The 27,251-nt window shown below is 36.1% G+C and overlaps 1 protein-coding gene across 6 annotated transcripts in view; it reads right to left on the bottom strand.

Moving 5' to 3' along the window:
* The window catches only part of LOC139992028 (uncharacterized), a 513,816-nt gene that overhangs the window by 94,114 nt on the left and 392,451 nt on the right, over nt 1-27,251 (bottom strand). For all 6 annotated transcript variants that reach the window (XM_072012473.1, XM_074111956.1, XM_074111957.1 and 3 more), the window contains one exon: nt 335-628. In XM_072012473.1, the coding sequence (XP_071868574.1) occupies nt 335-628 (294 nt within the window). The remainder of the gene's footprint in view (nt 1-334; nt 629-27,251) is intronic.

Genomic DNA, 27,251 nt, shown 5'->3' with positions numbered 1-27,251 from the left:
TGACTGGTTCTACAATTTTACAAATGTGTCAACCCTCGTTTAAGGATCATGGTCGCAGATGGATTAATAATACGAAAAATGTACTACATAACATGGAGTTGCCTTTGTAAGAAAGTAATAAATCGATAAATATGAAAATATTCCATTATTACGTATTTTTTAAAGACCAGTCATTCTGATTGTTTTTTGGTATAAATAGCTTCGTATTAACTATCGGTAGTTCTAGCGTTAAACATTAAAAAGAGTAAAGGTAAATTAGCTTTGTGCCAAGATGGAGATTCATATTTAACGCAAAATGATTAAACGCAAAATAATTTTTCAAAATTTTACTCACCTGTGCGTGACTCCAGACTTTGGGTTTCGGGCTGGATCTTGCGTTGTTCGTTGCGTTCGAACTTCCACTGTTATTCGAAACGTTTCCAGATGAAGTCGTGGACTTGACGGACGGCTTTTGCGTTTTTGTAACCTGTGCTGTGACTGTGGTTGACGAATTGTTACGTTGTTGCTGAGGCTGTTGCGCGGATGTTTGTTGCTGTTGTTGCTGTTGCGTTTGCTGCATAATCTGTTGAATAAGCTCCAATTGTTGCTTTGTGAGGCCGTCGTTACTGGCACCAGGAGACGTGACACTCTGTAAAATATAGAAAAAGAACAGAGATATCAGTAATTATTCGTGTTTCTCGGGAAAATCCTACGACTATTTACTATTACTATTATTTACCTTTTAGTTACAAAAAATACAAGAAAAAGTTGTTTATAAAAAAAAGTTAGCATTGATTTTAATATCTGTACGGAAATATCTTTACTCTAGAATACTAGTGAATCGTTGGTGTGAAATTCAACGATATGTCTCAATTGTCTAGAAATAAATGAAAAATTATGAAATAGCTTAAATAATTATTTGCAGAATTTATAAAACAATTGAAAATGCGTGGATTATTTTTCTTATTTCGTTCCTGAAACTTTTCGAGTCTCTGTCTCGCTTAAAAAAGAACAAAGGAAGAATAATCCTAGAGAAAAAATTTGACGATGACCTAGAAACCTTAATCGATTAAAGCTAGGTTGAAAATCTACCTCAAAATGGACAACTTCGTTTCAGTGTTTAACGATCTTCCCTAAGAAATTCACTTCGTTCCGCGTAAACGCGCGCAAATCCTTTAGAAATAACCTGACGAGAAATCTAATTGAAATTCTAGCTTTTTCAGCTTCTATTTCTCACGTCTTTCGAATTCCTCGATTATAAATATAATTCAAATACTTTGTACTATATTGAAGAGTCGGAATTTCGCGTAGTTACTCGATGACCAAAATTTAAACGAACGCGATCTTTATCGATCGAATGGAACGAATAACACAAAAGAGCGGGCTTTTCCCTTCTCAAGAAATTCCATTCGCCATGAACGTTAACGACCATCGTAATATTTGCGAAAGAATCGTCCCATAATACCGGTGCGCTATATGGTTGGCTTACGCACATGCACATGCCTAAACGCACGATACGTGGCCACCAAGCGAACAATGAAACTGATAGCCAGCGTATATACTGGACGACGCAGCTGTGCTATGGTACACTATAGTTGTACGCATTGTTTTATAGTCGGAGATCTCGTAGTATGTGAGCTGCGTTCGTACTACCGCCAATTTCTCGAGATCGGAACCCCGTGGCGACGTGCAATGAAGGAAGATGCAAGCGAACCGCGTTATTTTATTTGGATCGAGTTATATAGAAAGAAAACAGGAAAATAAAACGTACGACCGTAATTGGATTTTGTATAGTTTTATACAAACTGCGGCAGATGTTAGTGTTAGAAAAAGTTTTCATTGGAACTATTGGATATAGAGACCAATATATAAAAAAAAAAAAAAAAAAAATGATACATTTGATGTACAACGAATTTTTCTAGATCGACTGCTAGAAAAACGGAGGCAGCCGTTCCTTCTTTTTCTTTCTTTAATGGGAGCATTTTTCAAATCCAAAGATTCGGGTTTGTTGCAAAACTATCAGATTCCTGCCGTGGTAATTTATCTCCTCCAATTCTAAACTCAAGAGAAATAATATCCAGACGATAAATTCGGATAGAACGTTCCGCATGAAGTACAATAAAATGCAGGAAAAAAAAAAAAGAAAGAACGCGAGGGAGGGGAAAAAAGAACGAAAGAAGGATAATAAAAAAAAGGGCAATACAGGGAGAAAGAGAGAGAAATAGGGGAAAAGAGCGCGAGCGCCAGAGTAGACGCGTACCAACGAAAGAATGGCGGATGCGAGCAGTGGTTGTCCTGCCTGCTGATCGTTTTTCGACGACACACCATGGAAAAACCGTAGACGACGGTACGTTCACCTTTTTTGCTTTTTTCTCTTTTTCTTCTATTTCCTTTTTTTTCTTTTTTTTTTTTTATTCTACTCGATGGAACGACGAATGACGAGAGCGGTAACAAAGGGACACGACGGGGGCCGGATTTCACGATTTTTAATTAAGAGACCGGTCCCATTGGGTTACCACGGACACGCCCGGCATGCCATTCGTGTCATCGCTTTCCGAACGATCCTCGGACTCGGTTTCCTGAATTATTCGGGTGTGATCGCGGAAAGGCTGGCCATTCAATGCTCCCTTCGTTCCTGTGCAAGCGTTTTGGTTATTACGGACGGCACCCAGTCGAAAAATCTCCGGACAACTGACGGCAAGCAAGAGATATGTGCGGGATATGCGCATTTGTGTTACGCGGTTTCATTGATTCTGACTTGTTTGTAAGGACCAGTCGCAACGTTAATTTCGTATAGAGAACCAGACGTATTATTTTTCAATTTATGCATGATGTTTATTTGCGATTAGATTGGTGGGAATATTTTCTACTTTCAAGCAGCGAAGTGTATATTTACACAAGAGGTATAAAATAAAAGAATAACGAAATTAAATAATTGTTGTTATTTCTATATTCAGAGGTAGGATCACAATAGTTATTACTATATTGTATGGATAAATCTATCACAACGTTCTGAGCCCAGAAAAACCTTTATTTCGCACACTTACATGGAACAGGGAAAAAATAAACAAAAGAACATCTTAAAACTATCAATTGAGTCTATCCATTGTATCTAGAACAATCTTCTAACTACTGTTTATTCATAACTAGCGCATCTGCATATGGAGGGCGAGCACGAACTCACGTTGTCACTTTTAACAATAATATTTTAAGATGTAAAACTATAAATTTTATTGTATTTTAAGAGAAACTATTTTATTTATTAGGCGAGGGTTAAAAAAATATTAAGAAACGATTAATTTTATTTTACCCTTTAGTCGCATTTCCAGCCAAACCATAAAGAAATAAACTAATAAAGTGTCTGGATCGCTGAATTTTCATATGCAAATTTCAATACTCTACAAACAAGCGTACGCATACTTATTTTATTACGTAAACAGCTTTCGACCCTCGCACTTTATGGCAACCACGGTGTTCAATCCAAAGCCAAAAGAAAGAAAAAAAACAGCTCGGATCCAGCTGACGCGAAATAATTTCGCCACGGAGGCAGCCGCTAATCACTTTTACCCGGGCGCGACGAACATGGACCGTGGGACATCTACAGGGGGTGGCGAGCACGAATTGGAGCGTCGATTAAAATTGGATTTGTTAATTAGCGCAGGGAATGTGGCGGCGCGGACGTTCCCGATCCGTCTCATACCTTATTAAACCTTCATTTCGTAATTCCCACGCTACCATTTGTCATCGCTGTAATCAGTAGCCGGTTGTTTTCCGCTGGCACCACCGCGTTTTTCTCACCCTCCGCACTGACACAGGGTAGAACGATCGGGCAAGATATTTTACGCTACCTCGCTGCTACGTCCGTTGGCTATTGTTGCGTTACGCGAACAAATCACGGTGAATTGTTGTTCCTCTGTACGTAAAAGTTGGATTCGACTATGTAAATTTGTATATCAAGTTAGCGGAATTATTTTTCCTTTCTTGTTTGGGAAAATAATTCCAGAATTGTATCTTTTGTTCGTTATGTTTTTAATCGATTAATTGTTTCATGATGTTAAGGAATATTTTTTAATTAAGAATTTAATTAAGAATTTCTTGCGAATATGACTGTAAAATTTGACAATATATTTAACGAGGAAATTACTGCATTCGTTCTTTGGTAATCGTTTCCAGCTTCGTTTAGACAAATTCAGATACGTTTATTTCACGACTAACCTGTTATCCAGGAATATACAGACACAAAATTCTTATTAAAACAGTAGAATTGTAGTTTTCTGAAACTTATACGTTCGAAGTAAATAACTATAACATAATCGTATCTTTTAATTCTTTTACGTCGCTAGTAGCTCATAGAACTTAACGTGGCTATACAGAACGAAAGAAAATAAAAAATACCAATAAAACGAATATACAAATGTGAAAGTCAATCAGAAATAATTTTCATTGATCCATCGTTCTCACAAAGGTGCATAAAATAAATCCACCATATTCTTTCCCAATCAATTCGCTTTAAATCTTCCCCATGCGGTGCGAGGGTGAGCGACAGAGGGCGCAACAAAACGAAACGCGCACGGTTAACTAATGTGGCCGAGTAAATATCGAATAATTATAATTAAATATTTAGGAGAAAACGCAGAGCCCTACGGTGTATTTTATACCGTATGAAGAATTAAAGGCGTGAGATTGCATACGCGTGTAACGTACAATGTTTGTCTTCTAAATATATATATCCGTACGTTTTCGAACCCTTTAATTTTCTGCTTGGAACGGAAATCGGCCGGCGTATGTTCGCTTATTATTAATATCGGACACTTTGTGGCCGCATAAAGGCATTGGAAAGAGACACGGCTTTCACAGGAACTCGTTTATGGTTAGAAACAAAGCGACCCTCTACCGAGCTTTGCATCGTTATTGACTTTTTCAGATTCTGATGTCGAACATATTTCGAAGCGGCACAATGATATTGTGTTATTTCAATACACCGATGCACGTGCGAGGGTCGGAAAAATTTGCAGAACGATCACGATTGTTCTCGTTCAAGCGATCGTTACGTATGAATCTTTTAGAAGCGCGAAAGCCCGCCTCAATTTGAATCTTTAACGCCGTTTACTTTTGAGCGCGGTACTTCGGCGCTAAGACCACATGGATCATTTTTTTCTTTGATTTTTCTATTTTGATTGTTTAAAGCTTGAAACTGTAGATTTTGTTTCGTTGGCAAGCTTCAAGAAAGAAAAATAAGAATCGTAAGATTGAGAGTGAAATTAGTGAATTATTCGGCGAATTATTAGCGAATTATTATTAAAGAGAGATACGTGGAATTTATTTAATTGTCTGCTTACGGTTATTTACAGTTTGTTCAAATTAGAATAAAATTAATAAATGCAATGAAATCAAGTAAAATACTTAAAGCCAAGAATTAGTTCAACTATTACGAAGAATTTGAAACAATAAAAAAGAAAATGTAAAATGTTTCGACGTCTTTTAGCATCATTGAAAATTTTCCTCAATTCCTGAAGGAAAGTTTAAGATGTGTATTTAGAATTGTTAGAAAATTTCTAAGCAGCAACTCTATAAAAATAATTCTATCCTTCTTAAAGTAAGAATTTTTCATCTTATACATGGAATTATTAAAAAATTGACTTGCTTCTATAACTTAGAAATTTTTCAATTTTCATCGCAAAAGTTTGACACGTTTTATACCTAGATCACACTTGCGATGCACGTACACCGAAGAAACGACTATTTGTAATCATAACAAAGTGGCTCCAGACACGGTCCATGAGGGAAACGCATTTGTTAGCCACTAGCTCACGGATGTTCGTTCTTCACAACGCCTCTGAAAGTTCGGTGTTATCTCTTGTTGGACGAACGAGCTTCCTTGACAAATCGTCGTTTCCGACGATAGGAGTATGTCGACGAACGGCACCACTTGGACTCGTTTTCACCCTCTTGCATCTTTCTTCGTTCTTACTGCTCGTTCACAATATTCCCTATCCACGTGTGAACGAACACTTCCTTCTTCCTATCTTCCTGTGCGATGTATCATTGACAATTACAGGCAACGTTTCGTAAAATTACTCACAAGAGCGAAAATAGCAACAATTCTTGTCGGAGACGAAGACAATTGCATTTAACATACAATAATACTTCTTAATGATATTTTTGATAAAATAAGAACTTATCTATATGAATTCAATTTAAGGAGATATATGTATATTACTCGTGATATTAGAAATATTAAATAATTCATGACTGTACATTTTTCTATTTATGTAATTATGAATTTACGTAACTATTTCGAATCCACCGAGATTTATATTCTAAAATCACACAAATTACGTACCTGTTTCTATAAATGATATCCGAATGTCTATATATTCGTACAAGAACATTTTCGATATTCCGATTCAGAATATCACGTTGCTAAAAATTAAGGTTGAAATTTCGATATTTAAAAATACCTACTTGAACAAAGAATCCATCATTTAAGCATGAAAGGTCCATTCCAAGGCTTTCATCGCGTCCGCACGCCATAGTAATTTTCGCTGCAATTATTGGCTACGATGTCTCGCATCATCTTGCCACCCTCCTTAATTCCTTCCTTCCTACCCTCGTTCGACACTTTCCAACGGCACGGCTGGCGCGTCCGCGATTTCAGAATCCATCGTGCTCACGCGAGAATCGCATTATTTTTCTGCCAGCCTCCCTCCATCTCTCACGTCGCTACCACGCTCGTTTATCATCCGCCTTTTCTCAGAGACGACCCACTTTTCTCCGGGGCGCGGTTGTCTTCCTTCCTCCCACTGTTTATGATATTTTCGCGTCTCCGTTCTATTATTTATAAGCATATACACGGATGCTTCCTCTGTTCGTTTCCGGTGTTGCTTCCGCGAGGTCCCGCAACCACCAGAGATGCTCTTTTATTTCAATTGTTCCAGAGTGAAGGAAACGCGGTGAGCTTTTAATTATTCGACCACGTTTTTTGCGCTATAGCCAATGCAATTCTCTTTACCGTTACGTCTCTTTTCTCTCTTTCTAGATTTACCTGCCACTGTGCTAGTTTTTCTGCGTGATAGCGTTAAACTTTGTTTAGATGGGAACTTGGTACCGATTTAGTCTAGCTTTAGGTATGTTCGTTTGCGATTAGGACAGAGTTGGAGTTAGAATAATATGCACTAAGCAATTACAATGTTTTATAAAAGTTCAATTTCTCTCATAATATAGTTTCATGAATTATTAATACATTTTCTTTCGGTAAAAAGATTTTCAAAGAAACTCGTGGCAATTTGCAAATCGTATCACATTCTTATCGTGTATTATTACATATTTCTATAAATCAATTATATCTTGCGTATCTTATTCTTTTTTCCCATTAATAATTTCGTTTAGGGGAAATTTGATCAATACCAAAGCCAGATATAATCCGAACGTAACGATCATTATTAGATTACAGCATTTATAAATTCTACAACTATGTGATATGCATGTAGAAAAGTACACAAGTTAACAGTGTTGTACAAACATTTATGGGTATGCAGCTTAATCAATTATGTTAATTATCTAATATATTTAATAACGTGCTCGATAATGAATCACGTTGATTAATGACAGCACTAGCATATTAATATATTCATGACGTGGAAGCAAATAAACATCGATTCAACATCTGCAACGGGGAATATTTTACTTTTTAGTCCCATTCACAAGAGCATAATTATTTTTCATTTTAACAGGACGCCCTATTACTTCGACGCTGTTCGAGATTCTTGCAATTTCTTTCCTCTGGTAACTCCCTTCCGAGGCAGCCGAATAAATGCGTGGAATTTCTCACTTCCATATCCGCCCCTTTCTTTCGTGTTGTAATTTCAATAAACAGTAGTGCAGATGTTAAAATCCCCGAAGGCGGCTCACACTTCGCGTTTCATACATCGCGTGTGCAACGTCGTTCGACGATATACAGGACGTTTCATTGATTCCGTCACGAGACATTTTTCTCGAATCTTTTCATCGATTTCAAGAGACTCGTAAATTTTGCATTAGTTAGGAATACGAAGAAAATAGAAATTTACATAATACGATGTCGAGGTCAATATTAAGTATAATACAATTATAAATACAATATAATTTTAATTTTAAAAATAGAATGACTCGTGTAGCTGTTGTAGAAAAATTAAATCTTTTTTCGAATTTTCATAATGTACTTTCTATAACATAGTAAAAACTCGTTTGGAAATTATTTCCAAACTATATAAATCTTACATTCGTTCGCCTTAAGAAACAATTCGGAATTCTTTAATTCTGCGATACTTTGATCTCTCAAAATTAATTCGAACTTTCTAAAACGAAATGGGAGAATAAATCACGGAAATTAACGAATACGCTTTATCACGATGTACTTATTATATTATATCCCGAAACACGAATAGTGAAACGACCTATACACGCGAGGGAACGTGATATCCTGAATCGAACGTAAAGTTCGACGCGGCTGCTAGAGGCTGAAACGATCGAAGGGCTTTTCCACGAGACAGGAAATGGGAGTTTGAAAATGTATTCCAGCATGAGTGACGCGTATGTTATTGTCGGGAGACTGGCGAACGAACATCCGGTGTGCAGGTAAACGAGCACAGGGAGGCGGAGACGCGTGGAAGATGATTGCACGCGCGTTAGTTCCCTGAAAAATTTCAGTCAAGCCCACCGAGAGACACTGACGTGCCTGGTAATAGCGTTAACAGCGCTGGAAAATCAAATTCGATACAATACGAATAAGCAAGATGAATAACGACGAAGAAGAAGGTTGGAGAACTAAAACGATTCGTTCTAGCTTGAATCATTTTCTTTAGACTGTTGTATTTTTCGATAATTCTTTTTTTTTTTTTTTTCTTTTTACTTTTATATTTCTCAAAAAATTGTTAACTCGCGTTATAAAAATTCATACAAAGAAATCAGACGAAAGAAGATGAAATAGGCTTTCTTGCAATGTATAAACACGGAAATTTCTCGTTGAAATAAAATATCCGACAGAAAGTATTCTTCCAACCCCTGTACTCGCCCTTTAAATTTCATTAAAATTCTCAAGCGCTCAACCCTACGGCCTTGTCAGTAATAATTATAAACGAATAAACGGAAAATAGGGCTTCCAAGTCCCAACTTAGTTTTCATTTATGCGCTGCCAGTTTATATCCAAACGTTAAAATTACCATATATTCAGAAAGCGCAAAGTTCCATTCCTTAAATCAATCTGTCTGTTTCAATCGTTTTGCTTCGGCAAATAATTATTCTTAGAAAAGTACGTATCTCGTGCTTATATACGTTTATTCGCGAGGCGAAAGTAGACGGCAGGTGAGAAAAGTTAGCTCTAAGTGCGTCACTTTTCGAGGAAGTGGCGTCTCTTAATCGTCTCGGGACGAAAAGGTGCAAAGACCGGAGTCAGCCAAACTTCGAAATGAAAATTGACGGAGAAAGGCGAAAATATGTGACCACGGAAGGATCTTAACACCTGCTTTCGCCAGCGACCAGGTCCCAAGGTGGCCACGATGGACTTAAACGAAATTAAAAGTACGACGTGCTTTTTTTCTCTTCTCCAGTCTCTCCTCGACGGTCTGCCGGAGAAACTTGTCCGTCCACGCCGCTTCTATTGAAGTTTTTTTTACATCCGTCGAGATAATCTGGCTTAATTAATTTAATTCCGGAGAAGAGGCGAAGCCAGGGCCGTTTCTCCTCGACCCGATTCTCCATCTGCCACGCCACGAAACTATGGCAACCGGTTCGTTAACGAACGTTTTATTATGCGAAATACAGCTACCAGCGGATATCGAACACGCTATCGATACGACGAACACGGATCGCGATTGGTATCTGCGTCTTGTAATTGCATGATCCACGCTTCGACGCTCTCCCATCTTCTATGGGATTAGGTTCTCATGCTTGTTGCGTAGAGAATGAGAGGTCGAATATCCACGGTCATTTCGTAAATAGATTTTACAAAATAAATTTTTTTTAGACGTTAAGAACTCTTTTTGTTGGATAAGCGAGGGTGGTATGTGATTGAGAAGTTTGATTTTGTGAAAGTTGAAAAACTTGAGTTTGGTATAATTTATAGGGAGAAACATTTAGGTTTCTGATAAATTACCGTATAAAAATAAGTTTCATCAATAAAATTAGGTACTTTATGCTATTATTTATACATATATACAGGAATTGTATAGTGTGTTTGAAATATCGTGCTGATTAAATAGAAGTTTTGTTACTTTTCATAGTCCTAATCATCGATTTCCAATGTTCCAAATAATTCTATAATAAATTATCATAGCGCAATACAACCTTCCGTTCTTGGAATACAGGTAAATTGCTAAAAAATCACCATACACAAACTTGCGAAGAAATGAAATACGAAATAATTATCATTCATTTCTGGTTTTCACTATTTAATTTATTCCTTGGTTTTAAGTTGACACGGTAATAGACGATCGATACATTGATAACACAAACAAGTAAATCCGCGAACTCTCTTATTAAAAATGAAAAAAGAAATAATATTTCTAGAAACGATGTGTAGAACATGTCGCATTTTTTACGTTCATCGGAAGATGTAGAACTGACGCAAGGGACGGGATAGAAAAATTTGACCATAAAAATTCTCCAGTTCGCCAATCTAAAATTTATGTCAACCACGCGATACACTTGCGTGTGTGCTTCAAACTAGAACAGAAAAGAGAAAAAGGAGAAAGAAAAAGGAAGAACCAGACGGAGAAAGATGATATGTTTCTCGTCTTTCGAGCATTTAATACCCAAACCAACTGGCTTATCGACCTGCGAGACATCGGCATCGTTTCACTACACAAATCGTCAAGTTTCCATGGAAATCGACAACCAGACAACTTCGTTTGTTAGTTCGCGAAACTTTCCCAGAAGTTTCATAGATGTGGTCGCGGTCCTGACTATTTCTTCGTTCCTTCTTTTAGCCAGAGGACTGTTATTGACGAAGAAACTTTAGAATTCTTATATTCTAAGCTTTCGTCCTTTATATACTATTTTATTCTCGATTATATTAATCTCGATTAATTCTATCTTTATTAGATGCAGTTTTATCGGACAAAAGTAAAGCTTCCAATACGTATGTACGAGCAAATAAAGGAAAAAATCATGAATTTATCCTAAGAAGATGTATAATTTGCATAGTACGTTTGACTCGAGTACTACTATTTGATCTCTTTCTCTCATTGACCTAATTGCTTACAACTTTATTGGTCTGTGACTTTATAATTGGTCGATCGATAGTTGAAAACATTTTACATATTCAAGTATTATTTCTATCTATTCTACGTTAGAAAATAAACGAAATTCTGATTGCATTACATATAATCTATTATCTGTTTACAGAATAAATGATAGCGCTATAAAAGTTTTAGCTTGAAACTTCCATAAAAATAGCGAATGAAATACCGTATTTTATTAACTCACCGAATGAAACGAAAAAAGAGTTCACCGTGATATATGAGTTTGTTCGCGTAAAATTTGTCACGAAATTGACGCAACACCCTATACATACGGTGCAACAGGGTATGCTCTGTTCGATCGACTGTCACAAGCCTAATTGCAATATCGTCAGGGGGTTGGCATTCGGGGTTGGCATTAAAGTGGAATTCCGTTTCGATTGGCTACGACGCTCAAGCGACATTTATAGATACATACACGTCTCCCTTCCTGTTTCACTTTTAATCTATCACCCTTTAATCTTTCGCTTGACCAGTTTATCCTCGAAGTATTTGCGAAATAAAAATTCCTGAAAATTTCTTGACGATATCCACCGCATTGAATTAAATTGATATTCAACGGGAATTTAATTATTGACGAATTCTCGTTCAACTGAATTCTGATTTTTAAAATAAAACGTTTGTAATGGAAAGGAAGAAAACCTTATCTGTTAATACATTATTTTATACTTTTCGTAAAATTCGAGCAAAGCAGGTGCCTTATAGTTTCATAACAATCATATCGTTCTACGATAAGATATAATTTACAACCGCAGTACTATAGCGCGTGATTTATAAAAATCTAGCTCCAACAAGAAATGAAATGAAATCGTCATTTGCAGTTTGCAAGATATAGGTGATGCATCCATTGTACGCCAGACTATGACCATTAATATATCAGTGATTAATAGCTCCGTTAAAACCATTTCTCTCAATGATAAAGTACGATCTCTCCTTTATGAAACTTAATAAATCAAAAGGTACAAAGAAAATAAAATCGAACACCTTCATAGATTTAATCACGGGTATGGTTAATATATCATATTTATGAAATTTATATACATTAAAAATTCTTTCAATAATTACAAATTTTCATTTCAATCTTCTTTTAATAGAATTATACTCGAAATCCTAATACAGTGTCTAATATTTTAAAAAATTCTAGCAAAACTACATTTTTTTAATTTCCTTCCAATCCATAGATTATGATACACAGATTCGTATAATATACATACTAATACATAAATACCATTTCAAGAGAATTACATTCGAATCTTTCATGTAATATCTAATACTAGTGAAACTTCGAGGAAAGTACATTTTTTTGTTCGTGCAATGGAATTGCAATTAATCCAAAGTGATGCAGAAATTAGTATACGCGAACGTTTGAGACAGAAACGCGAAATCTGCTTTTTCGCGCTAGCATTAATCGGATACGCGGGAACAAAGGGGTGAAGCTACCGACAAGGGTGGAAAAAATTCATGTCCTGACTGCGAGAGCCAGAACGAACAATGAAATGTACATTAAACGAAGCCAATTTCTGGCCATCTTTGTTCGCAAACATTCGGATATTGCGTATTTAAAAAAGAAGCTAATTCGTCGTTTTTTTGGCTACGATATTCTTCGTTCGTCGACGAGCTCGAACCGAAAAGCACGAGAAAGCTTGATAAGATCTCGACCCCGTTACGCATCGCGTTAAACCCTCGAAAAAAATGTGATGGAAGATTTCCACTGCCACGAATGAATACCCATTTTCGAACTACGAGATACACCAATTTTTCTCTTTGGGCCACTTGATGCCCGTGTGGTGTGCGACCATTCGAAGAATTTACGGTAGTCAGAAAAAAGTCCTCGCCTTCGTTTCTTTTCAGTGATGAAGCTAGGTTGCAGAGATTTTGTTCACGCTCGAGAAATAAAATGGATTACGAGTTGTGATATTTCTGTTTTTGACAATGGTATTATCTTATTTTAAATACTTGATTATATTCTTTGCTTTGTTGCAACTTTTATATGAAAGAATAAACTCGATCGTTATCTTTGAATATCAAGCTTTTCTATTGATCTTTGAGTGCTATTAATGTTGGGCGACTGAGTGTTAAGAAGACTAGAAATTTCTGAATATTTTTATTCATTGCTTCTAAAGATTCTTATTTTTTTTTTTTTTTTTTTTTTTTTTTTAGAAATTATGCGAGCATTTTAAAACCTATAATACGTCTTTATAATATGTCTTTTATTTTATAAACTGTTCATGTATGCAGGAGTAGCGCGTTAATGCCATAAAAAGCTGCAGTCGTTTCAATACGTAGACATTTTTGTTCCCTCGTCAAACATAATCCACAAAGGACAAACATCGATCGACATCGAATAATCTATTATCCTGTTGATTGAAAAATCCCATTACTCATGCATGTACTCTGAACGCGTACCACGAAGAAAATTGCAAGCTATTGAAAAACTATAATTAAAATCACTTAACACACACCTCATTGGAAAATCGTGTTATCTTTAAAACGCGCACCCCTTTTATGTTTGACTTCAAGACCATTAAACGGAGACAATTTAAAAACAACCGAAGGGGTGAGATTGAAATCACGTTCGAACGTTTCGATTTGTAGCTTCTATCCTTTTATTTTATTTCTGTCTTCAATACTTTCCTGCTTTTCACATTTCTCTCCTTCGAAATGTAATTATAAGGAAACTTTGAAACGATATGAATCAACTTTTGAAGTAGGATATGCTAAGATTCCGTAAAAGTAAAATTCAAAAATTTGATGAAACTATTAATTATTCAGAATCTAAACTTGATAAAACTTTCCATTATCTTTGTAAGCATGACGAAACGTAAGTTTTAACTTTGATCACATTTTTTTACATACAATTTCAAACAGAGAATATTCAATTCTTTCGATAAACGATATGAAAGAAACTCGACCGAAAAGTCCCCTTTTCTCGAATAGCCTCGAAAGCTCTGCTGTCAGTGCTTTGTACGATGTAAGAAAGTGCGAGGCATCAAGCAAACGAAAAGAAAATTCGTTTGCACGTGGCAAAAATTGTCCATTGAGTGGGAAATTTCCAAAATTGAAAAGCAAATTTTGCGGTGTGCCTGGCGTTCCGGCACGTGAAATTCGAAAGTACGAAAACTCGATAAGGTCTCGATCCGATTACACATCACATCGGCTAAAACTTTTAGGATATGGGCTTTTGTGACTTGCTTGTGTTCCCGGAGGGACAAAATCCACGCTAGAAAGCATTGCTCCTCTTTTTCGATAACCCCTTTTTCCTTCGGACAACGAAACTTCCGATCATCTCTTCGTACGGAAATCGAAGATCTTGCTCTTCGACTGATATTTGCTCGAAGTCAAAGAGACTGCTGGGAAAAGTTCGCTCTACCTTTGCCAATCGAGTCTCCGGTCGAGAAACGAGCAAAATTGGAATTAAACTTGTTACTTAAATGGAAACGAAACGTGCAAGTTGATTAACTTCTTGGTAAAATTTTAATTAGTAAAAGATCAAACTGTTATACTTTTAATTTAATATTTTCATAGAAAATGAAAGAAGAGTCGATGTATATTTTTCTAAAATGTTTGGTAGAATCTTAGCGACTCTGTAATTGCAAAACTTGAGATACATATCTCATTTAATAAAACTTTCATTCGCATAATTTGCTTGTTTATGGAAAAACATGTGTTACGAGAAAAGACAAGACTTAATCTCTCCAATTTGATCATTCGATCGTTGCGCTAAAATCTAAATAATTTAAATAATCGATTATCAATTATCCAAGTATTTGTTGCATCCCACATAATTTGCTTATAACCATTTTTCTTTCGATGTATTTCATTCTCTGTATACTTAAGGTCCTCCTTACGTTCCAACCGAAATTTAAATTGCAAAGTGCACTTAAGACTTACACGAGAAATAACAGCATTCCCGTCCCTGCTCCTGGTATTAGACTGGTAAACGTGCTCAAAAGATCGAACCCATTGCTTGAACATTCGATCCCTCGTCCCATCGTCCAATGGGACGGAACTGGGTTATTCAAACAGAGAACTACTAGACGCGATAAAAGGTAAATCTTATTTCTGAAAGCAAAAATATTATTTCTAGATCCCGACCGAGTCGTTATTTCTAGGATCGATATACGTAAGTTTTAGACCTGTGGATAGGTATTCGTCTTCATATGAAATATTTTTCTTCTTCTCTTGTAGACCGCCGTCGCAATCAGTTCTGCGCGCAATAACAACATCATATTTTTTATTGGAAGAATGTATAAATTCAAATAGTTTCAATTAGAATTTTAAGCTGATGATCCGAGAGAATGAAGAGTAATAATAAAAAATTATAATCAATTTAATAAATATTTATTATAATTTTTTTATTATTACTCTTCGTTAGTAGCCGATATTTTGTTTGTTATTCATGTTAAATAAGCTGGATGCGTGAACAAATTTTTCCCTTTCACATACCCCGAAACTTTTTCTTCCTTTATAGTATTTAATTTAACTTTTTACGTATAAACACCGTAAATAATATTCATTCATCAAGCGTTTTAATTCATTCGGCAATAATTGGTACATTTAATTTCTCTTTTAATAAAAACGCACGAAATGCCTGGTAATTTAATGCCCGATTTTGTAAACCGTATTATCCGATTGTATGGCCAATTCCAAACGATATTTAGAGGCGAATAGCTACTTCATTAATATTTTTTAATATTACGGTAATTTTACGAGAACTCGCGTATGTTTTATACATTTTCTACAATATATAAAAATATACTCTGCCATTGCGGCACATGGCGAAATATAGGAAACGCAAATGGTCAAGTTTTACATCGATTTCTGTTCCTTTTGTATCGTTAAATTATGAATTTGTCGAGCCTTATCTCGTTCAGATAAGCCGCTTATGTGAAACAAATATAAACGATAAATTTCCAAGTCACGCATTTAATCCATTGCTGATTCAGAATGGGAATTAGAAATACGTGCTCGTAAAATTGCCATGTTCATCGTATCGTAATCGTAATGCACCGATGTTATATACAGCGTAATATTTATGTTGTTTTACCATGTATAACGTTTGATAAAGTACCTAGATCATTTAAAACTCGACAAAACACAAGATTATAGTAATTCACTGCAAATAAAATCGTTTTTTAATCTTCTTCCTAGTCTTCTCTAAAAATTCACATTATTTCAATTGAAGATAATTATCTTAATCCGTTATCGGAAGAAAAATCAGTTACTTTTAATTCTATGAATATAGAAGTCGATAGTTAAGGGATGACACGATTAATAGTTTTAATTGTTCAATTATAATTATTACGCTTGAACAGGTAATACTTTAAATAAATAATAGCATGAAATACCAGACAGTCGTAAACTAGTTTGCAACATGATTAAATGAATTTACTAATTCCATAAGAAAATAAATATAAAAACGATAGAACTATTTCTATGATTTTCATCGCAGCCCGTGAATTTGATCGGTATTAGTTGTCAATTAATATTTGTAATCAAGATCATTCGATACGCGTAATAAAATACGCTGTTATGCGGCTACAAGCATCGAATTTCATGGTTGATATAACGAAGGTAATGAAGCCACGGAATTGCATGGAATGCAACTTTTGTATAAAATCTATCAACATAAAACCAACTTTGCTTGCGTTTTGTGCGAGAGAATAAGAGAAATGCTTGAAAATTAAACAGCGCGCCATACTCAATTTAATTTCGATGTATCGATAAAAGAAAATACAGGGAAATTCACGGAGGTTAGTGCGTTTGCTTTTTTTAGAAGTCCACTGTCACTGCCCCTGCATCGAACTGCACTCAATTCCTGAGTCATTTTTTCGACTACAAAAAAAAAAAAAAATCGTTTACATCCATTCGTTAGCTTTCTCTGACAATTTGCAGAATAAAAATTGCAATCGGTTTTGACTTTTCATTGTAAGTTTTGAAAACATTGCATTTGCCATGGAAAGTATTTCTGGTATCAACAGCGGCGTATTCTGAATTCAAATATAAAACAGAAATATCGATCTTTCTAAAAAAATACAATTTCGAATTAATTTTTTTTCAGCAGTTTGTGAAGCTGAAAAGATACACCTGTGGCGATTGGTCGAAGAGTGTTTCTTTAAATTTGTCATAATGGTAACTCGAAATGCACATTTTTCTGTTTGCGCAATAAATCAACTACTGATCTTCATGCGTTTGACGGGAGTTGATATTGTGATGGCTCAAAAATACGCAAAATGTATTGTAAATTAGGTGCTAAGAATCCTTTGGAAACGTGTAAAATACCAACATGAGAATTTTAGAGGAAGTTACGGCAATTTAGTAATCGCGAATGACGCACGTGCATGTTATTCTACGTCGGCCAATGTGTAATGGCGCATGCATTTCTCGAATTATTCCGTGGAAGCATTTACACTAATCGCTATTCCCAGGTAGTTCTCGTGAATTTCATCACAGAATACCATAATGGGATAAATGAGGCACCCAGTTAAATCGCCACAGATAGCCGTGCCAAACTACTTGTCCAAACGCAAGTTGAAACAAATGAAATCAGGATATCGATAATTTTCTCTGTGTTCAGATCCACACACGTGTAACGTGTTTCTGATACTGTGATCATATACGTATATGAAGAATAATATGAAGAATAATATGAAGAATTATATTTACTTCCTTTTTTCAATAGTAAAACGGAAACTGTTTCATTTACTACAAATTGCATCGTGTATAAAGTACTCGGAAAAAAACGAAACAAGTAATTTAACTCTAAAATGACTTTCATTCGGCACAAACCGATTCTCTGAATTCCTAACTCTGACTCTCAACTAACAATGGATGCTCTAGATACCAGAGATTACACATTCAATGTCTTCCACTCGATCCCCAATCTACTTGTCATTCACTCAAATTCTCACTTCCACGGAAATTTCCTTCACTCTTGAAACGAGTCTGATATTAGTCGTACATTAAACTATTTCTAATCGTTTCTATTTACTACGTGTTTTACGCTTTGGAGTAACTCTAACGAAGAGATACCGCGTCGATTTTAACGCCGATCTCAACATGCCGTGCCCAACGTGCGGCAGACGCGCCGAGATTCCGATCTTCAATTAGCCCTATATCAAGTCGACTGCCCGTTTGTGATTTAAATACGATCGCATGTAGCAGCAGTAGTCGCCCGAACTCGATGCGATAAATTTATGACGGTTTTTAGACTCGTCCTCGCCTACGTGTACCTTTACTGATCGACGAATGACTGTACCTTGTAAAATATAAGATGGAAAACGTCTCGCGCCACGTTAATGTCACTCGCGTGTTGTTTTTCCACTCGATTACGGTTTATTCACTCTGTTTCAGGACGATTTCATGGATAAAAGCATAGGAAGTGGAAAAGTAGATGAACGAAGATTATATAAGTGTAAGATTATATAAGATTATATAGTGTGTAAATTAAGAAAAGAGGAAGAGAAAGATAAAAAGAGTGATTTTTATACTCGAGGATCAGATTAATTTATGTCGGGAATATGATATGGGAGGGAGAAAAGAGAAGAAATTTTGATCAGCTCGATCTCTAAAGGAGCTCTTATGCGATAACGAACAAGTGTATGTATGTACGTATGTATGTGGGAAAGAATATAAAGTTTTAGAGGCAACACACAGGCAACATGGAAGAAAGAGACTTGAATTCGGAATATGCGAATGGAGTAGATAGAGAACATTATGTAGAGGATGAAACTTAAATGCTTTAGGAATTATTCTCGAGTATCACTAGGTAGATTACAATTTGGTCTCGAAGACGAGAACAGTGCTTAATTTTGACCTAATAACGTTGCATATTTTCCATATATCTGCATAGAATTTCTAGAGATTTAATTATGAACATGTAAATTGCTTCACAACCGAATTCATACATATAAATGCATATGGGATAAAAAATTAATTTAATCGTGTAACAATATGTAAATGTCATGTAAATATATATGGATCTTGCTATTTCTGATATAGACATCGCTGATACATTTATTGTTTCAGACATGGATCAATTTAAAGCAGAATTACTTTATGAAAGTTACTTTGTTTGAATAATTTTAGCAACTTGCTGCATACACGTCGCGATTACTATGCAAATGAGAAACGAAATAGATCCGAACGTGAATTATCATACACAAATATCGGAATATGGGAGAAATTATGAAAACGATTAATCGAAACGCAACTGGAAAAATAAGAGGATCGCGTGATGTTGAATAAATTATTTATTTCTCCATGCGTTACGACCACTTAACTCGACAATCGAATTATCACGTTCGATGATGAAATTAAATTTTATTTATTAGATCGCGAATTTTCATTCTTCTTTGTTTCTTCTTTATCCTTTATCTTTCCAGACAATCAGCCTTGTTTCTCATTGAATATGAAAAGAATGGAAAATAGTTTACTAATAATTGAAGCACAAACAACCAATAATCGAATACAAATAGGAGAAAAAACGTTGAAAATTCGATATTCAATAAGTGAATATTTATATCGGGAAAATAAATTCTTGGAAAATCTACGCAATCCGGAATTCAATTCTCGAACGAATTATTTGTAATACTTTTTTTATCTATACCTATAACTACGAATCGAATTAATCGACAATTGAATCGCGCGAAAAATTTTGCTTTTTGATGGGTTTTTACAAAAGTGGATTTTTATTTATACATGTATCACTAATAATCCCATAAAACAATGAAAATTATCGTTTGAAGTATCTACCTCTCTTTTTTTTTTTTATTTTCCGAATTTCGTAGCAAATTAAATTTGTTAAATTCTCCGAAAACAATTTGTCTGGCATTTTTGTTCTCGAATTATGTTTTAAAATTTCTTTTCTAATTCCTCCAGAAACATTCTCAAAGCTACAAAAATTAAAAAACTGTCACAGTTTGAACACTGCGCTATAATAATTCCTATGAAAAGTATAAAGCGTGTGAAAGGCAGAATTCGTAAATACAATTTCAAAGTGAAGATAAAAACGATGAAGGAGCTCAGAAGCATAATTCTAACAAACACTCAAAAACGTAAAGAAGTCATGATGTATTTGTAAAAATACCATCAAAATTAAAAAAGATAAAATAGAGTTCAGGATTTCTGTGAATTGCAAAATCTGAAAAGATCAAGGAAAGGTTATTAAGGATTAAAGAGCTAAAAAAGAAAATTCCTCGAAGTTTGCTTCAAATACTTGTTCAACTCTTTTATCCTTACACTTAAACTTTCTAAAACTCCCTCATCTTAGATTCGAATTCCATTTCACCATTAATCGCAGAAATTTCAAGAAACGATGTTTGAAAGTGCCTCCATATGCCTTGCGAATCGTTCGCTTTCAGAGTCCAATCTTCAATTAGCTGTTCATTAAGCGGCTGCATTCAGCGATATCTCTCGTCGTTAAGCACCTATAAATGAGCTAAACGAATATATAAGTAGATGCGGTTATGCTAATAAAAGCGTAGCACAAAAAGGGAAAACATTATACATAATACGGAGAGTAGGCACTTCGATGCACGCGAGTAAATCGACATTCACGATTTTTCACTCTTAAACGAAGAAAGATTGATTCTCTTCAGTATCTTTCTATTACTGTATTTTCTATTTATGAGAAATGTTTCGCTCTATTTGTGAAGAATTATTGAACACATATGTTCCGTTATGATTGCACAACAAACAAATTTATTTTTACAAATAATTGTAAACATACCCAGACCATTTCAAGACCGTCGTCGTTTCACAGAAAGAACCTTCTGATCTTTACGTTAACCCATCGAGAAATGAATAATTACTCAAATTAAAAAATATACCGATTATATACCCCCAAATCACAACGATACCAAAATTTAAGATTTCCCAAAATGTCTCATACCTCTAAAACGATTCTCATATCTGTGAAAACTGTTCAACGATCTATATACAGCAACAACGTTAAAAACTTTCGTAATCAAACAAATAACGAACAAACCTAAACATAACCCTCACAGTTCCTCTTAATTAGACACGTGAAATGAATTTAATTCTTATCTCACGCACTGGCGCTATCTGGTCGGGCAACATACGTCTCACTTCCTCAATTACACGCGTTCAGGCCCCAAATTCCCTCAGTGAGAGGATTGTAACGCTGCCTCGAACCAAACAAGTACACTCTAAAGCAACGCAAAACGTTTCCCTTGAATCTCGTCCAGGCAAATCGAGATTTCGATCTCTAATTAGCTTCTGCGATTTCGCTGCAACATTCCGTTACAAAGATAGAATGTTGTCAAACGTTCATTTTATTTCCGCCACTCTCTAATTCCTCTTTTCTTGCCACTTTATAAGATCGCTCAAAATTCTAGACTCGCGATTACAAAGTACACCGCCTTTTGCCTTTCTCTACGTCGCGTCCTCTCGCTACTGCTATCCTGGTGTGCGTGTGTTTGCGTTAATATCGTCGGCGCATTAATGTGTGTTGGTTTTGCGCCCCTATATGAATATGTATACGTCGACGTTGCGTAGGATTTATGCGAGGGTGCACGATCCTCTTCCATCCCCATTTCCTGCTCCTCCGTCACTGTTCCCTCCGTTTATACGATAGCACCACTGTCACCGTTTGCATACATTTTGGTGTTGGTAGCTTTCTGCGTGTGTATGCGCGACCGTGTGTACGGATACGCGTACAGGGTGTACCGTTTGTCTTGGATTTCGTAATATTTTAGTTACTTTAGTCGATACGAATAATCGTGTCAGGGCAACGCTTGTTGGTTGACAACGACGAATATCGTGTTTCGTGATTTCTTTCCTCCTACAATTATTTCTTTAGTTTTTAGACCCGATCATTTTCTGCGTTTTTCACGGTTATTATTGGTACTAGATATTTTGTATTTCTCCATTGAAAGGTAATTTAAAATATAGTTTAATCTCGCAAAACTCAGCGTGGGCAAAGAAATCGAGGAAAGTGGAAGTTTGTTACAAGGAAAAGAAAAGAGTAACTTGAACGGGACAAACGTGCACGTATAAGATATAAATTGCTAGATGTTAAATATTATTTTCGAAATACAATTCAAGGAAATATTGATAAAAATAGTCGAAGCATTAAGAAATCCAAGATAAACGAAGCACCCTATATATGCCTACATATGTGTACATATACATGCGCTGTGTACAAACGTCGCTTCTCGTGTTTCTGCATCTTCATCCAATAGCTGGCGAAACTGTCAGTATCCACGTGGAATGGTGACTTTGATTTGTAACTCGCATTCACCCTTGCAATCAGTGGATCGACCAATAGATGGACGAATGAAACATCTATGTACCATGATCGGTGGATGATTAACAGTTTTCGACCGAAGCTGACATTGGTTATCTCTTTTCCTCTGATTCTCCGGCACATAGGGAGGAGACGATTAGGATAATATTTCTGATGAGATTGGCGTATGTGGTTGGTGGATGAACGTTTCGAAGGGAACTAGAATACCTGGAGATGCTTTAGATAGGATTTTAGGGTAATGGCTCAATGCGATCGTTTGATACGATACCTTCTGTGAAATGGTAGATCAAAAGGTTTTAGGTTGCAGGTTTCACCTATATCTATTTTATAATCCAATCTTCTGCATAATATACATGGGACTGTATATCATACACCGAGGTATTGCACTTATAACGAGCATATCAAATCTATATGAAAGTGTATGAAACGTGTATATATAACGACAGTATAAAATTTATGAAGTTATTATAAGATTAATTAATTTTAAGAAAATATGGAAATGTTATTAAAATTCACAAGCTATAGCCTGTTTCACGCGACACAATTACGAGCTTACGTCGTTCTTACATCGTCTCTTTCTGCAAGAATTCTGCAAATTCTTTTTCTAAATTCTTATACGCTACTATTTCACGCCGAAAACCAAAAACGATTCGTACGCGATATCTTCGAATTATCTTGGCGGTCTCAAATCCACTATTTTCTTGAAGATACAAGAGGACTCGTTTGCAAACGGAAGTACACGGTGTAGTAGCTGGCGTATTTATCTGCGCGGAGAAACTGGCGCGTGTACACACACGTGTATGAGCACTTTAGATTAAAGCTCTCATCGAGCACTTTGTCCGTTGGGATGCTTCAGGAAACTCGATTAATTCCATGGCTCGAAAGGGATACACGACTTTTGCGGTGCTTCGGCCAAAGATAAAGCCAATGCTAAAGCGAGATTCTGGCTCGCACGCCCGTTTGATTAAAGCCTCCCACAAACCCGATTACCTTTTTATATCTATAGATACGGATGAACAAAGCAAAGTCACGAAAACGTCCAAACACTTGTAGAAATCTCTTATGAATATAATATCTTTGTTATACGAAATATTTTTACATCTCATTAGCACGAAGAGTTACGAGACTCGACTATTATGACTGTATTGGTATAGTTTGATATCGATCTGAAGATATATATGTATCTAGAAATTATAATGTATTTAGTGAAAGTAAACCAGTTAATATCTGCCTTACTTATTAGTAAATTTTAATTATCCGCACACGTCGATATCTAAAAATTAAACGTAACGATAACGTGGTCGAATTTATTATTTTACCTTCTACAAGGATAAGGAAAAATAAATTGGAGAAGATAAAAAGTATAGGAGAAATGAACTTCGAAGAAAGAAAGAAAACCGAGTATAATAATCAAAATAAGGACAATAATTGTATTTATATTCTTCGTACTTTAAATTCGCTTCTTTTTTTAAATTTCTTCTGTTTCATATACGTTTGTGATCGTCGAAAATTCGCGATAAATTCGCAGCTACGGTCGACAAAGATATTCCTCTGAAATTGGACGATCGCAATGACGGGGCACTCGATCGCGTCGATTACAAATCGTTCAAAAGCGCAATCGCGCTCTCCAACAAAATGCAACGCAATAAGTGCATTTCGCTCCGATGATTATTCCCCTAATGATTGAAATCATCCGTATGCAGTGAAACATTTGAAACGCACAATTTCAAGCGTTTTACAACCAGCTACGAACGTTTCATCGTCAAAACGAACAAGTGATCCCTGTGTACTTATTAAAACCCGCGCTGAACGACATGTTTTCAAAATTATTTCAATGAGCCACGCTGCGAAACAGCTAAGCTACAAATAATCACGATATCCATCTTAATTTTTGGGTTTATATGAAACAGCAACTAATTAATTTGACATCAAGAAATCATCCAGTTTTAAAGAATTGTACGCAAGTTTAAACAACTTCAAATAACTATTCCTTGAACTCTACTTGTTTAACTTACATATGTTAACCATTGAAATGGAGATAAAGTCATACGCTATGTATTCTTCTCTGTAAAAAAGTGTAATCGATACTATTTATCGTTAAACGATACGTAGAATGAGATCGTCTTTCCATAACAAATTACTCGTATCAACGTAGTTGCAAGATAACGAGACTACATTCAGAGTTATAAATGTTCTAGAATATACGTAATATTTAACTAAAAAACCAATTTGCCCGTTTTATAGCGTGAAACCTCCATTTTCAAGCTTCACGATATTAAATAGTTGATTAACTAGTTCTAGAAGCTAGAGGAGAAATTTAAACAAGAGGTAGGGAGTAGATAGAAATCGAGGTATTCAGAGTTTAAATCGACTTCTCATCGAGAACGTCGTCGATTCGACCAGACACCGGCTACGTTCATTCGGTTCGTCTCGTCAAAGGGTGTACATAATTTTTTTTCTCTTCTTTCTTTTTTATTCAACGTCGAATTATTCTCCTCCATCGAGAGCCACGGCGGCCGGACGATACCAATTTGCCTGGGAATTTACTTTCCGTCGAACAAAAAGGTTCCCTTTCAGCCGTATCCGACGCGAATAAGAGAATACGGACGTTCCATAAAAATCGTACGTGAACTCCCATGGAATCGATGGACTCCCCCTCGTTCGAGTGGGTACTTCGTTTTAAAAGCTCCGCGGAGCGAAATTAGAACACGTCGAAACCGCCCGGAGAAAGGAAAGAGTGGAACCAGACGAGAAATTTCGTTGCTCGTTCCTGACTGAATCGCGGGTTATTATGTATTTGCATCGTTGGTCCTCGATTTCGTGGCCTACTCGAACTTCGAGCCGAGCGGATTTCCTTTTTCCCCCGTTCCTGCACTTGTTCGTCGATGATGGTCGGGCACGAGGGTTCCGTTCGAAATCGATCGAATTTGCACCTGATACGTGCGATAATTTCAGATAATTCAGCTAACTGAAGGATATCTGGAAATGCTCGAAGAAAACGCCATAAAAGCGATTCAATCGTTATTATTCAAATTGAGCTCTTCGTGTTCTTTTCACGCGTCCGATGTATCGTTGAATTGTTATGCGTCTTAGAATTTCAACTTTTATCGAGGCAAATCGTGTTCTTGATGAACTTTGCCTGCTGCGTTCTTTTATAATTCCTATGTTTACAGAAATTGCTATGATACTGTTGTACGTTGAATTTTTATTGAACGAATTCAATAAATAAATTACAATTAATAGATAGAAAGGTACAACGATATGAATAAACAACAAGAAAGTTACGTATGATTCGAGAATTACCAGATGATATAAATACCGAATTCTCAAAAATGTTAATCCTTCTTGATTATGTCATAAACTTGGTCTAGCAGCAAACTCTAACACCCCTATTTCGAAAATACCAAACAACGATATCTCTATGAAAATACACGATCGATGAAATTTCATTCGGTTATCCTTTCGCGCTAGGCCAGCCTGTATTAACATAAATTTCCATTGTCACGCGTTATTTACGACTCGATGCCGCTTCTGGCGGTTCACGATTTATCCCCGTATCGAGCGAGCCGTTTAATAAATTTCGCTGCGCCGCTCGAACGGGTGCTTGTTCGCCTAAACGCAGCGCGATATCGCCGGAAAGGGAATCGAAACTGTTCTCTTTGATAACGTACTATCTATTTACGGTGGATCCGAGCGACAAAAGGACCATTTTTGCGATATAATTCGTGCAGGAAGTCTGCCTCAGACGCGAATTCCGCCACAATCCACTTTCCAAGCGAAATTTCGCCAGGATGATGATTAACCGTCGACTAATTGACGCGTTATGGAGCAACAGGGAAATTAACCTCTGTTGCGAAATTATAATTTCCAGATCAATTTCGGTATACACCATCCGTTTGTTTGACTTTCGGTTTACGCTCGGAAAATTATTAAAAAGGGAAAATTGCCTTCACGAATTGTGTGCGTTTTAGATTACCTTCTCTTTCTCCTTATTTTACAGGGGGGAGGAACGAAAGAATGAAACTTTTCTTTGTGTGTTCGTGTTATGTATAGAAGTGAGAAAATTCAGACGACTTAGTAGTTAGGTTATTGGTGTTGCTGCGAAGAAATATATAACTACAGGTAAATCGATAATCACAGGTCCGGTATAAATTGTTATTCCAAGTATACAAAAAGTAGTATACATAACGGAAATATTTCGAATAATCACAATTAATTTATCCACTTTATTCCTCTAACTTATTCCTCGGTATCGTATGAATACAAAGATCTGTCGTTTCACGCTTATCAACTAAAATGACTAAAAGGTTTCTAGCAATAATTTCAACAACAGATTCGAAGAGTGCTTTTCTACAGCTCGATCATCTCCAATATTCAATAACCCCGTTAGCCGTGACAGAAATTCTTCGCCGAAAATATGATTGGCGTACTTTTCGGTCGCATAAAAAAGAGGCACCCGCGTGCTCTGCATAAATTCGACGTCGCCGTCGCCAGGATTCTCCCGATTATTTTTGTCCCGGGGAGCTAATAGAACGCGAATAAAGTTTCCCGTGAAAGTCCCTGGAACAAAATTTCATTTCACAGTCCGTCGTCCAACTCCGGCAAATATTATCGTAAATTTTCAAGCCCCTTGCCGACCTCCATATGTATCACCTGCGCGATTCTCCGTCTTTTTCTCTTCGCCTTCGTCCTCCGTCTCTTTCGCCTACACATCGTGAGAATATTTC

Source organism: Bombus fervidus, chromosome 11 (genome assembly GCF_041682495.2).
Source record: "Bombus fervidus isolate BK054 chromosome 11, iyBomFerv1, whole genome shotgun sequence".
NCBI lineage: Eukaryota > Metazoa > Arthropoda > Insecta > Hymenoptera > Apidae > Bombus > Bombus fervidus.
The sequence above is the reverse complement of the archived record's forward strand: the minus strand, read 5'-3'. Positions and strand labels throughout refer to the sequence as shown.